This window comes from Bombina bombina, chromosome 12 (assembly GCF_027579735.1).
Source record: "Bombina bombina isolate aBomBom1 chromosome 12, aBomBom1.pri, whole genome shotgun sequence".
In the NCBI taxonomy this organism is placed as follows: domain Eukaryota; kingdom Metazoa; phylum Chordata; class Amphibia; order Anura; family Bombinatoridae; genus Bombina; species Bombina bombina.
Genome location: NC_069510.1, coordinates 103,828,972 through 103,843,076, shown reverse-complemented (window position 1 = coordinate 103,843,076; position 14,105 = coordinate 103,828,972). Strand labels below are relative to the sequence as shown.

Here is a 14,105-nt window from a genome sequence, read left to right as displayed (position 1 = left end):
CTCAAATTGGCTAACTCTTTTACTCTAGACGCCACTTTGCAATTGGCTAGATTAGCGGCGAAAAATTCAGGGTTTGCTATTGTGGCGCGCAGAGCGCTTTGGCTAAAATCTTGGTTAGCGGATGCGTCTTCCAAGAACAAATTGCTTAACATACCTTTCAAGGGGAAAACGCTGTTTGGCCCTGACTTGAAAGAGATTATTTCTGATATCACTGGGGGTAAGGGCCACGCCCTTCCTCAGGATAGGTCTTTCAAGGCTAAAAATAAACCAAATTTTCGACCCTTTCGCAGAAACGGACCAGCCCCAAGTGCTACATCCTCTAAGCAAGAGGGTAATACTTCTCAAACCAAGCCAGCCTGGAGGCCAATGCAAGGCTGGAACAAAGGTAAGCAGGCCAAGAAACCTGCCACTGCTACCAAGACAGCATGAGATGTTGGCCCCCGATCCTGGACCGGATCTGGTGGGGGGCAGACTTTCTCTCTTCGCTCAGGCTTGGGCAAGAGATGTTCTGGATCCTTGGGTGCTAGAAATAGTCTCCCAAGGTTATCTTCTGGAATTCAAGGAGCTTCCCCCAAGGGGGAGGTTCCACAGGTCTCAATTGTCTTCAGACCACATAAAAAGACAGGCATTCTTACATTGTGTAGAAGACCTGTTAAAAATGGGAGTGATTCATCCTGTTCCATTAGGAGAACAAGGGATGGGATTCTACTCCAATCTGTTCATAGTTCCCAAAAAAGAGGGAACATTCAGACCAATCTTAGATCTCAAGATCCTAAACAAGTTTCTCAAGGTTCCATCGTTCAAAATGGAAACCATTCGGACAATTCTTCCTTCCATCCAGGAAGGTCAATTCATGACCACGGTGGATTTAAAGGATGCGTATCTACATATTCCTATCCACAAGGAACATCATCGGTTCCTAAGGTTCGCCTTTCTGGACAAGCATTACCAGTTTGTGGCACTTCCATTCGGATTAGCCACTGCTCCAAGGATTTTCACAAAGGTACTAGGGTCTCTTCTAGCGGTGCTACGACCAAGGGGCATTGCAGTAGTACCTTACTTGGACGACATACTGATTCAAGCGTCGTCCCTACCACAAGCAAAGGCTCATACGGACATTGTCCTGGCCTTTCTCAGATCTCACGGGTGGAAAGTGAACGTAGAAAAAAGTTCTCTATCTCCGTCAACAAGAGTTCCCTTCTTGGGAACAATAATAGACTCCTTAGAAATGAGGATTTTTCTGACAGAGGCCAGAAAATCAAAACTTCTAAGCTCTTGTCAAGTACTTCATTCTGTTCTTCTTCCTTCCATAGCACAGTGCATGGAAGTAATAGGTTTGATGGTCGCGGCAATGGACATAGTTCCTTTTGCGCGAATTCATCTGAGACCATTACAACTGTGCATGCTCAGTCAGTGGAATGGGGATTATACAGACTTGTCTCCGACGATACAAGTAGATCAGAGGACCAGAGATTCACTCCGTTGGTGGCTAACCCTGGACAACCTGTCACAGGGGATGAGCTTCCGCAGACCAGAGTGGGTCATTGTCACGACCGACGCCAGTCTGGTAGGCTGGGGCGCGGTCTGGGAACCCCTGAAAGCTCAGGGTCTTTGGTCTCGGGAAGAATCTCTTCTCCCGATAAACATTCTGGAACTGAGAGCGATATTCAATGCTCTCAAGGCTTGGCCTCAGCTAGCAAAGGCCAAATTCGTACGGTTTTAATCAGACAACATGACGACTGTTGCGTATATCAACCATCAGGGGGGAACAAGGAGTTCCCTGGCGATGGAAGAAGTGACCAAAATCATTCAATGGGCGGAGACTCACTCCTGCCACTTGTCTGCAATCCACATCCCAGGCGTGGAAAATTGGGAAGCGGATTTTCTGAGTCGTCAGACATTTCATCCGGGGGAGTGGGAACTCCATCCGGAAATCTTTGCCCAAATAACTCAATTGTGGGGCATTCCAGACATGGATCTGATGGCCTCTCGTCAGAACTTCAAGGTTCCTCGCTACGGGTCCAGATCCAGGGATCCCAAGGCGACTCTAGTAGATGCACTAGTAGCACCTTGGACCTTCAACCTAGCTTATGTATTCCCACCGTTTCCTCTCATCCCCAGGCTGGTAGCCAGGATCAATCAGGAGAGGGCATCGGTGATCTTGATAGCTCCTGCGTGGCCACGCAGGACTTGGTATGCAGACCTGGTGAATATGTCATCGGCTCCACCATGGAAGCTACCTTTGAGACAGGACCTTCTTGTTCAAGGTCCGTTCGAACATCCGAATCTGGTTTCACTCCAACTGACTGCTTGGAGATTGAACGCTTGACTTTATCAAAGCGAGGGTTCTCAGATTCTGTCATTGATACTCTTGTTCAGGCCAGAAAGCCTGTAACTAGAAAAATCTACCATAAGATATGGAAAAAATATATCTGTTGGTGTGAATCTAAAGGATTACCATGGAACAAGATAAAAATTCCTAAGATTCTATCCTTTCTTCAAGAAGGTTTGGAGAAAGGATCATCTGCAAGTTCTTTGAAGGGACAGATTTCTGCTTTATCTGTTTTACTTCACAAAAAGCTGGCGGCTGTGCCAGATGTTCAGGCTTTTGTTCAGGCTCTGGTTAGAATCAAGCCTGTTTACAAACCTTTGACTCCTCCTTGGAGTCTCAATTTAGTTCTTTCAGTTCTTCAGGGGGTTCCGTTTGAGCCCCTACATTCCGTTGATATCAAGTTATTATCTTGGAAAGTTTTGTTTTTGGTTGCAATTTCTTCTGCTAGAAGAGTTTCAGAGTTATCTGCTCTGCAGTGTTCTCCTCCTTATCTGGTGTTCCATGCAGATAAGGTGGTTTTGCGTACTAAACCTGGTTTTCTTCCGAAAGTTGTTTCTAACAAAAACATTAACCAGGAGATAGTTGTGCCTTCTTTGTGTCCGAATCCAGTTTCAAAGAAGGAACGTTTGTTGCACAATTTGGATGTAGTGCGTGCTCTAAAATTCTATTTAGATGCTACAAAGGATTTCAGACAAACATCTTCCTTGTTTGTTGTTTATTCTGGTAAAAGGAGAGGTCAAAAAGCAACTTCTACCTCTCTATCTTTTTGGCTTAAAAGCATCATCAGATTGGCTTATGAGACTGCCGGACGGCAGCCTCCTGAAAGAATCACAGCTCATTCCACTAGGGCCGTGGCTTCCACATGGGCCTTTAAGAACGAGGCTTCTGTTGATCAGATATGTAAGGCAGCGACTTGGTCTTCACTGCACACTTTTACCAAATTTTACAAATTTGATACTTTTGCTTCTTCTGAGGCTATTTTTGGGAGAAAGGTTTTGCAAACCGTGGTGCCTTCCATCTAGGTGACCTGATTTGCTCCCTCCCATCATCCGTGTCCTAAAGCTTTGGTATTGGTTCCCACAAGTAAGGATGACGCCGTGGACCGGACACACCTATGTTGGAGAAAACAGAATTTATGTTTACCTGATAAATTACTTTCTCCAACGGTGTGTCCGGTCCACGGCCCGCCCTGGTTTTTTAATCAGGTCTGATGATTTATTTTCTTTAACTACAGTCACCACGGTATCATATGATTTCTCCTATGCAAATATTCCTCCTTTACGTCGGTCGAATGACTGGGGAAGGCGGAGCCTAGGAGGGATCATGTGACCAGCTTTGCTGGGCTCTTTGCCATTTCCTGTTGGGGAAGAGAATATCCCACAAGTAAGGATGACGCCGTGGACCGGACACACCGTTGGAGAAAGTAATTTATCAGGTAAACATAAATTCTGTTTTTGCTATATAATTAAAAACTAATCTATATTATGTATTTTAAATATATATTTAAAGAAAATCCTATTTTAATACAAAAAATCTGATGTAAAATAAAAAAATCGGAAATTAAATAAAAAAATTTTTTTTTTGAATTTATTTTTTTAATCATTTTTGTGCCTATACGAGATCACCCTTGTGTCTATTTTTATCATTTCATGTCTTTACCAGATCATCCTATGTATTTGTCATTTCATGAATTTCATGCTTATTCTGGATTACTCTGTGTATTTATCATTTTGTGGCTACTCTAAATCACAGGGTGTTTTATTTCTTATAATTTCATGCCTATTTCAGATTGCCATGCGTGTTTCTTATCCTTTTGTGTCTATTTATGGCCACTCGGCACATCTCTGCTGGACTATTTATGACTGTTCCTATATCACCCTATCTTTTTCTCCACCTTCCTCTTTCTCTCTTTTGCAGCTCTTCTCTATCTTTGCCTTTGCAACATGTGGAAGTTACACTGGGCAGTTCACGCTGAGCATTGAATGTATCGCCAACAAAAGTGAAAGCAAGCCGAATATAGAAGTCAAGTTTGAATACCCTTTTAAGTAAGTGTGATTCAGAGATTTGCCCATTTAGCTTCTCCCACTTCCTGTGACCTCTTATCTCATATTGCACGCTATAAACTGCCCTCTCCAACGCGTTTCACCACAGCTTTATTTTGTTCACCTCATTGTCTGTCCCATTATAACCCATTTTTATATTTTATCATTCATCAACACCACTCCATCAAACATCTTTTAAACCCTAGCATTCTATGTGTCCTTCACTGCATTCTATGTGTCCTTCACTGCATTCTGTGTGACCTTTCTATAAAAACCTTGCCCATTGATTTGTGTTCTGTGTCCCACAGGCTGCACCAGGCGTATTTTGATGCCCCAACATGCAAAGGTGGCTCCCCAAACAAGGTTTTCTTGGTAGGGGATTATTCCTCCTCTGCAGAGTTCTTTGTCACGGTGGCTGTTTTTGCCTTTCTGTACTCGCTAGGCGCTCTCATCGTGTACATTTTCATGCAGAACAAATACCGTGAGAACAACAAAGGCCCCATGATTGTAAGTTGCCTGATAATACTTTACTTCTCTGTTTTTCTCTTCTTCTCTCTCCCTGGCCTAGATTCAGTAAAGACCAATTTGTAAAACAACTTGTGGAAAAAAATATGCCGCAACATTGAAACTCAAAACTTGCAGCAATTCAAAGAGAATTGTGCCAGCCCCTTATATAACCTATAGAACCACATCTGTGCTGTAACAGTTCACTTCTCGTTTCATAGAACGTAGAATAGTTCAATTTAGAAGGATACCGGCAGCATGCAAACACCATCAAAACTTTACAGAACAAATCAAACGGGAAAAAACTCCCTGTATAAAACGGTCTAACAAATGCAAAAAAAAGAAAACTTGAAAACCAATAAAGAGAAATAAAAAACATATTTTATGCTTTCCTGATAAATTAATTTCTTTCATGGTGGTAAGAGTCCACCATCCATTACTCTAGGAATTATTCTTCCTTGCCACTAGAAGGAGGCAAAGATTCCTAGACCCCAAGAGCTCTATAAAACCCCTCCTACCTCACTTCAGAAAAATATAAAAACAGCTTTTACTGGTAAATATTTTAATAAGTATAAACGGCAAGAGGAAAGGAGACACACTCCGTACGCGTTTTGTGCCCTGCGGCACTTAATCATAGGATCCTATGATTAAATGCTGCAGGGCACAAAATGCGTAAGGAGTGTGTCTCCTTTCCTCTTGCCATTTATACTTTTTTTTTTAACATTTACCGATAAAAGCTGTTTTTATATATATATTTTTAAGTCACCGGAGTGCAGACGTTTTTCTTTTTTCTGTGTTCATGGCTTGCTCAGCTATTTGGCCTGCATTTTGACTTGTTTAGCTATCCATAGCTGCCTCTTTCTAGTACTCACCCTGAGTCTGCTAAAAAGTTAGAGGTTTGGGCTCAGATCTGGAGCGATGCTTATTGTTTATCCCTGAAAATATCACTGAATTTTAGAAAATAATTTGGCAACCTTACCTCCCGAGGATCCCAAACAACCTATGTGCTCAAAGACCCCCAAACAGCTCCCCAACCTGAAAGACTTGCATCTTGCATTTGAGATAGCTGTAGTGATCACAGTCCAGGTTTGATGAGCAAAAGAAGCCCCCTTAATAATGAACTGATCCAGCCACCAATTCAGGGACTTACTTGAACTGGGATCCAGAAAAATCTTTTGAGATAGCGAAGTATGATCTCTGTAACACTGATGAAGCATACAAATCTAAAGAGGTCTCATGTGGAAATGAACAAATGGGATTGCATCTGAAGCTGCATTCATGAGACCCAGAGCTTCCATACAAAGCAAATTAGGAAAAAGAGAGAGATAAGTTTCAGATAAGCTGACACCAATTTTAATCTTCTCTGCTCTGTTAGAGAAAGACTCATAGATACTGAATCTATTTGAAATCCCCCAAAAGTCACCTTTGTTTGAGGAACCATAGAACTCTTTGGAAAATTGATCCTCCAACCATGTTGTTGAAGAAACAACAAGAGTCTGTTGGTGTGAGATTCTGCTAAAGGAAAAAATGGAGATTGAACCAAGATATTATTCAGGTAGGGAAACAATGCAATACCACAGACAAAAGGGCACTCAGAACCTTTGTGAATATTCTTGGACCTGCAGCTGGACCAAATGGTAGAGCAACAAACTGAGAATGGTTGTCTAGAAACCTCAGAAACTGACAATGTTCCCTGTGTATTGGAACATGTAGACATAAACTGACCTTGACTTGTCTGAAAGTACCTTTCCTTTTTGGTACAATAAAGAGTTTTGAATAAAAACCCATCCCCTGTCCCTTCAAAGGAACTGGTACAATCACTTCCATAGTTTCCAGATCTAAACCTGCCCACTACCAGAACCTCTGGATCGGGGGCCACACCTTCATGCAGATTTTGCAGTAGGGATAGATATCTTAGCCTGCTTTGACTTGTTCAAGTTAGCACTAGGCCTCCAGACTGGGCCATAGGTGCCTTGCTTCTGAGCAGAGGAGACAACCATTTGTTCTTTATTCTGATGAAAGGAACAAAAACTATTGGAAGACTTCTTGTCTTGAGGAAGAAAAGCCCCTTTACCTCAAGCAACAGTAGATATTATAGATTCTAAATCAGAACCAAACAGTTTCTTTACCTGAAAAGAATGGGACAATAGTCTGGATTTTGACACCATGTCAGAATACCAGGATTTAAGCCACAAGGCTCTCCTAGCAAAAGACATATTTTTGATATTGATCTTCATAATATCAAACACACCATCACAAATAAAGGAATTGGCATTTGAGTAAACCCAAAAGATTCTCAGAAGCAGAGTCATCAGAGCACCAGTAAGATGAAGCAGCAGCCACATCAGCAATGAAAATTGCTGGCCTAAGCAAATACCCTGCTTGTAAAAAGGCCCTTCTATGACGTGGTGCAGATCGAACAGGGTTTAGGGATCAAGTCGCTCTTTTAATGTTGTCGGCAATTTGGTGAGACACCTGGGCATACCATGGGTTTGGGGGTCCCTATCCGGAGGGGAGGAAGGGGAACATTTGTTTGTATGGGGACATTGGGACTCAAGGACACTAGAGGCAGGAAAACCAAGACGGGAGATTGCTATTGGGGCCAGACTTCCTGGTACCTGGGAAGGGTCACTGTGTGTGTGTATAAATACTGTGCTTTGTTCTCAATAAAGCAGTCCTCTTTTACCTGACATCAAGTCTTGAATGACTCTTGGGGGAAGCTTTAATTACTTTGGGAAGCTTTAAACACTTTTTGGGAGCTTGCAGTAACCAAGGAAGCCTTTGTTAAGGGAGATACTCAGTACCATAGCTCGGTTACAGGAGGCAAAAGACAAGTCCCTGTGACAGATTTCCCATGAGGTGAAAAAGGAGCCGCAAACTATAGCCCATATACATCCCTCTGACATGCTCTCTACTCTGAGGGGAAACTGGGAAAACAGACTGAGAACCCTTCTCACTGAAGAATCAAATGCACATGTTCATTCTTCAACCACCTTCAGCGGAGGCAAAGTAAAGATTGAGGTACATGTGAGGTGGAAGGGGTTTTATAGAGCTCTTGGGGTTTGGGAATGTTTGCCTCCTCGTGGTTATGAAGAGTAATTCCCAGGAGTTATGGATTGTGGACCACCTGTATGAAAGAAATAAAAACAAGAACACTTTGTCAGCTTTTATATAGTGAGGCGGAACCACAAGACAAGCTTTATTGCAGTGTGGGTGAAAAACCTTGATTATTTCTCTAGAGCACCCCGTAATGCCCACGGCAATCCCTGGACACATTTTTTGATCTATCCAGCAAGTCTCTTTTACCATAACAAAACAAATATGCAAAATATTTTACAATCACAAACATTTATAATAAACCATTTTGCAAGCGTGTTTTGTGGTTGTAATTATTGGGTTTTTTGCACGTTGCTTGCGGTTAGCGAAAGTGAATGTAAAGTTTAATGAATAAGTGTCCAGTTTTTAAAAATACTATTAAAAACAGGGGCACTTTAATTTATTAAAATTTACATTGAAGCGTTTTTTTTAAAAAAATACTAGGAAAACCAGACCGGCGATCCTGCGTCTCATGTTGTACTTAGCATGTTGATGATGAAACCAGCTTCCTCCAATCTTTGCGTGGCCTCACGAGTTGGACGCCTTAGGGTGTTCGCAACGATTGGAGGAAGCCAGTTTCGTCATTAATGAATGAAAGTGCCCATGTTTTTAATAGTATTTTTAAAAAACGGGCACTTATTCATTCAAATTTACATTCACTTTAAGTGAAACTCAATAAATGTAATAAATTATCTCGATTTTACAAGGCTACTAAACTAGTGGCAGTGGATCTAGGCTAATGTCTGCTTTTCTCTATTTCTATTTCTCTTTCTTATTCTGTCTCTTTGCCTCCTTTTTCTCCATCTCCACTGTTCAATCCTTTTGTCCCTGATGTTCCTTTTTTTTATTAATTTCAGGACTGCATAGTGACCGCAGTGTTCGCCTTCCTGTGGTTGGTCAGTTCCAGTGCATGGGCCAAAGGCCTGTCTGACATTAAACTCGCCACTGATCCAGAGTTAGTGATCAAGGATCAACTCACACAATGTGAAAAGGATGAGTACATGAAGTGCAAGGAACTGAGGGATCCTGTGGTGTCTGGGCTTAATACGTCTGTTGTGAGTAATGTAGCTGTGGTATTGCAGTATTATCATGTTACAAAAAAGCAATAGTGCCATCTTGTGTGCATATTGTGTACTGCCAGTGAAAATGACACTTTGTATAACAGACATATGCCATATAGAAAATTCATTTTACCAGTTTAATACCTTCTCCGCATGTTCCTGATCAGAGAGGCTTGTTGTTTCTCAGTCGTTTAATAATGAGGTTCAGGTTTGTGAAGTTCTTCTGGCACTGGCTCTCATTTCCTGTGTGATTTAAGCATCTTCCTTGGTTGGTAGATGATATAAGACTAGGGATGGGCGAATGTGTAAATTTCCGAATTCAAATGTTAGAACTAATGTTATTACCGGAATTCGAATTACAAATCCGAATGTTGATACGAACGAATGTTCTTAAAAATTCTATAATCAAATGCTATTTACAGTTTTCGAATGTCACTTTCGAATTCGAATGTTTATAATTAGATGGAATGTCCACATTCGAAATTTCGAATTTAACATTCTATTTAACAAATACTTATAATAATAATATTTAGAAGTTCAATAGTTCGTGTGATAGGGAATCTAGTAAATTCATACTTAATAGATACAAATATATCAATTTGAATGTTTCAAATTCGAATATTGCATAATTCGAATATTACATTTAAAGAAAGCATTAGAAATACTATTACAAATATATCAATTCGAATTTTTGTAAACAAATATTTTCGAATGTAATCGTAAAATTCAAAACCGAACATTAGAAAATCGAATGTTATGTAAACATTCTAAATTCGATTTGAACGAACGAATGTGTTAAAATTTGTTTCATTTTTCGAATGTTACGAAACATTCGCCCGTCCCTATATAAGACCCTATCTTGGGAATTTTATCACAATTTTCACATTTGACCTATATTTTCAGAAAGTTTTGTGTGATCACAACAATTCCAAATTGCATCTGCTAATAAAAAGCCTCAGCTAGGAACATGTTTTTCTACTGAAATCCTCATGAAAATGTGTTTTTGTTTCAGTTCTTATTGGGATCGAACATTATCATTCAAACAAAAATAAAAAAATCAGTAGCCCTTTGGCAGCTCTAGATATTACATTAGCAGTGATCTAAAAACTAGAAAAAAGGTGTGGAAAATTACTATCTTGCACAAGAGATTGGCCGCAGTTTATACAGTTTTCAGAATTCATACACTGTGAATCGTGAAAACACAAATTTATTTTAAAATCTTGCTCAGAGCATGATGTATAGTGGGATTTTTATTTGCATAAAAATTACATTGAAATTTAAAAAAATAAAAAATAACTCAACACTCTACTGTAACGTGGATATTTTTTTAATGAATGTCATACATTTCAGAACCCTGTAAGATTTCTTTTACTGTAATCAGATTGCAGCACAAGATACTTTATAAGGAAAATAGTGTTTTTTTAAAAACACGATTTTGAACTTTAGTTTTTAAGAAACCTGTGCAAAACATCTCAAACTCCAACAAACTATACGGAAAGCCCCCCCCCCCCCCAAACAAAAATATCTTGTTCACATTGACAAAATTGCCAGTACAAATCCCGTTCTCAAAAACAAAAGTACTGTAACTTAAAGGGATATGAAACCCAACATTTTTCTTTCATGAGCATACGATTTTTAAACAACTGACTATATACTTCTATTATAATTTTTTTCTATGTTCTCTTGGTATCTTTTGTTGAAAAGCAGGAACGTGTGCTTAGGAGACGGCCCATTCTTCGAGCACTATAGGCAGCATTTCTGTAAGAATATTATCCATGTGCACGAGCATTAGATGGCAGCACTGTTTCCTGCCATGTTTTGTGCCAGATGGCTACCTAGGTATCTCTTTAACGCAGAATATCACGGAAACTAAGCAAATTTGAGAATAGAAGTAATTTGGAAACCTTTTTTAAAATTGTATGCTCTGTCTGAATCACAAAATACATGTTTTGGGTTTCATATCCCTTTTAATATTACAAAAATTTGAGTACTAACGTAAATCAAATGTTTTAAAAACTTAATTGCCGAACAGTTTTTTAGATGTTGCAGTTAAGATTTTTCTTTTCTTGAGTATCCAACACATTGGGCTTGCTGAGCAAAATATCACGTATATAGCTATTAAATATATAGATATATGTAAGTTTCTGGAATGTCCTCTAGTGATGGACTATAAAAGAGAGATGATGAAAGGCTTAATGAATCCAGGCTATTATTTCATCCAATATGGCGTTGCTTATTTTCAATGTGTATTGGAATTGTTTTTAGCTAAGGCTAAAGGCCAGTTTGTCCAAATTTTTTAAGGCTCTTTTGTACAAAATTTAAGCAGTAATAGAGCCTTGTTTTTTTATTTACCTATCAAAACACTCACCGGACACTTTATTAGGTACACCTGTTCAATTGCTTGGTAACACAAATTGCTAATCAGCCAATCACATGGCAGCAACTCAATGCATTTAGGCATCTAGACGTGGTGAAGATAACTTGCTGAAGTTCAAACTGAGCATCAGAATGCCGAAGAAAGGGGATTTAAGTGAATTTGAACGTGGTATGGTTGTTGGTGCCAGACGGGCTGGTTTGAGTATTTCAAAAACTGCTGATCTGCTGGGATTTTCACGCACAACCATATCTAGGGTTTACAGAGACTGATCTGAAAAAGAGAAAATATCTAGTGAGCGGCAGTTGTGTGGACGAAAATGCCTTGTTGATGTCAGAGGTCAAAGGAGAATGGGCAGACTCGTTTGATATGATAGAAAGGCAACAGTAAATCAAATAACCACTTGTTTTATATATATATATATATATATATATATATATATATATATATATATATATATATATATATATATATATTATTTTTTTCCCCCTAAGACATGGAGATTCCACAACGTCATTCCAATTACTAGTGGGATATTCACTCCTGGCCAGCAGGAGGAGGCAAAGAGCACCACAGCAAATTGTTAAGTGTCACTTCCCTTACCCATAACCCCCAGTCATTCTCTTTGCCTCTGTCAATGGAGGAGGGGAAGTTCGGTGTCTGAAGAATGGATTCCTTTTTCGGGTACTTTTCCTTGCAAGCAAGGATTTGGGTTCAGCTGTGTCCACGTCAATCTCTTGAGTAAGAGTAGTGGTGGCTTTTAAGCAGTTAGAAAGTTGTGAGGTAGTCCTTGCTTGGTTTTCTAACATGTCTGCTGCCCTTGGTATAGAAAGCCAGAGTTGGTTACTCTGTTCTTTCTTTTTCTGCAGGTCTCTGATAGGAGTATGTGTCCTGTCACACCTTATGAGCTGTCTTCCTGCCGGACAGCTGTATTTGCAGGTAAGTGCTTTTGTCTTCTAGGTATTGGAGACTTGCACTTGAGAAGATTTTCCTGCAGTAATTATTGGGACATAATTAATCCTTTAGGAATGATTTATTTGGGCAGGATGCAGGCACTTTATGTATGTGTGGAGACTAAGGGGTTAACTTTCCATGCAGTTATGGGATGTTTTCTCTGAGGCTTTCTATAAATAAGTTTCAGTTTATTGGGACTTTTATTTAATAGGAAATGTGATTGTTGGGCTCTACTTTGTTGTATCAAGGTTTTACTAGGCAGTTGCTGCTAGAAATGTGTGCTTTTAGTTATTGCTGCACAGTTTCTTTTTCTGCTGGTTATGTGACCCCTCCCTCACCCGACTGAGTTCCTTAGCGGAGCGGCGTCATTTTGGACAGCTTCTTGGCGTTGGATAGTTTTTTCGATCGATGTACAGGTGCTTGCCTAACAATTTGGTAAGGTTAAGGTAGGGCTCCTCAGTCTGCCTGAGGTGTAGAGGTGCCTTTTTATTGCTCTGAGGAGATTAAAAGGTTTTTTTTCTCTTAAAGTGACAGTGTCATGTTCATATATCAGTCATTCCTTTAATTATTGGGAATTCTTTTACCTATGGACATGGCACAGGAGTCTGCTCCTATGGATAAATGTTTATTGTGTTTTGAGGCCCAAATTGTGTTACCTATACAATTTTGTTCTTTATGTTTAGAAAAGACTTTGAAATATAAAGATAAACTTTTTGTTTCTAAACCTATGTCTCTCAGGATGATGGTGTTCAGGCAATGTCACAGCTTTCTCCTCTAACGTCCCAAGCCTCCACGGCTTCACATACAGTGCCCTGCAGTTCCTCTCAGCCTCCTGGAGGAGTTTATTTGCCATCTGATTTTGCTGCACAGATATCGTCTGCGGTGTCAGTGGCTTTATCTGCTTTTCCCATAACGGGGAAGCTCAAGAGGAAATCTAAAAAAAAATCAGAGTGTAAGGTGTCTGTCCCGCCTGCTACTACGCAGGTTGCCCTCTCTCATAAGTCTGGTGAGGAGGATACCTCAGTAGCCTCTGAGGGTGAAATCTGAAGATTCGGACAGTATAATTCCTTTGTCTGATGCTGAAGAAGTAGACTTCAGATTTAAGCTTGAACACCATTTACTATTAAAGGAGGTACTGGCTACTTTGGATGACTCCGACTCTCCTGTTGCTGACAACCCTAAGAAATCTAGTAAGCATAACAAATACTATGATGTTCCTTCTTCTGTAGAAGTGTTTCCTGTTCCAGACCGTGTGATGGAGATTATTACACAGGAATGGGAGAAGCCAGGGATACCTTTCTTCCTGTCTACCGTCTTTAAAAAGATGTTTCCTGTTGCTGACTCCATTAGAGATTCATGGGGCACGATGCCTAAGGTAGAAGAAGCTATTTCTACCCTGGCTAATAGAACTATGATCCCTATTGAGGATAGCTGTTCCTTTAAGGATCCCATGGACAAAAAGCTGGAGGCTTATTTGAAGAAGATGTATGTTCATCAAGGTCTTCAATGGCAACCTGCAGTTTGTATTGCCCCAGTAGCAAGTGCAGCATCTTATTGGTGCGATGCTTTGTCTGAATTGATTTTAGAAAAGAGAGATACAAGATAGGATTAAGGCTCTCAAACTAGCCAACTCCTTTATCTCTGATGCTAACATGCAAGTTATTAGACTGGGAGCCAAGATGTCTGGCTTCACTGTTCTAGCCCGTAGGGCTCTGTGGCTAAAATCTTGGTCAGCTGATGTT

The 14,105-nt window shown here is 40.2% G+C and overlaps 1 protein-coding gene across 1 annotated transcript in view; it reads left to right on the top strand.

The window, feature by feature from the left end:
• The window catches only part of SYP (synaptophysin), an 86,157-nt gene that overhangs the window by 48,822 nt on the left and 23,230 nt on the right, over positions 1 to 14,105 (top strand). The window contains exons 3-5 of the mRNA XM_053695987.1: positions 4,250 to 4,377; positions 4,683 to 4,881; positions 8,832 to 9,029. Coding sequence (XP_053551962.1) covers positions 4,250 to 4,377; positions 4,683 to 4,881; positions 8,832 to 9,029 — 525 coding nt within the window. The remainder of the gene's footprint in view (positions 1 to 4,249; positions 4,378 to 4,682; positions 4,882 to 8,831; positions 9,030 to 14,105) is intronic.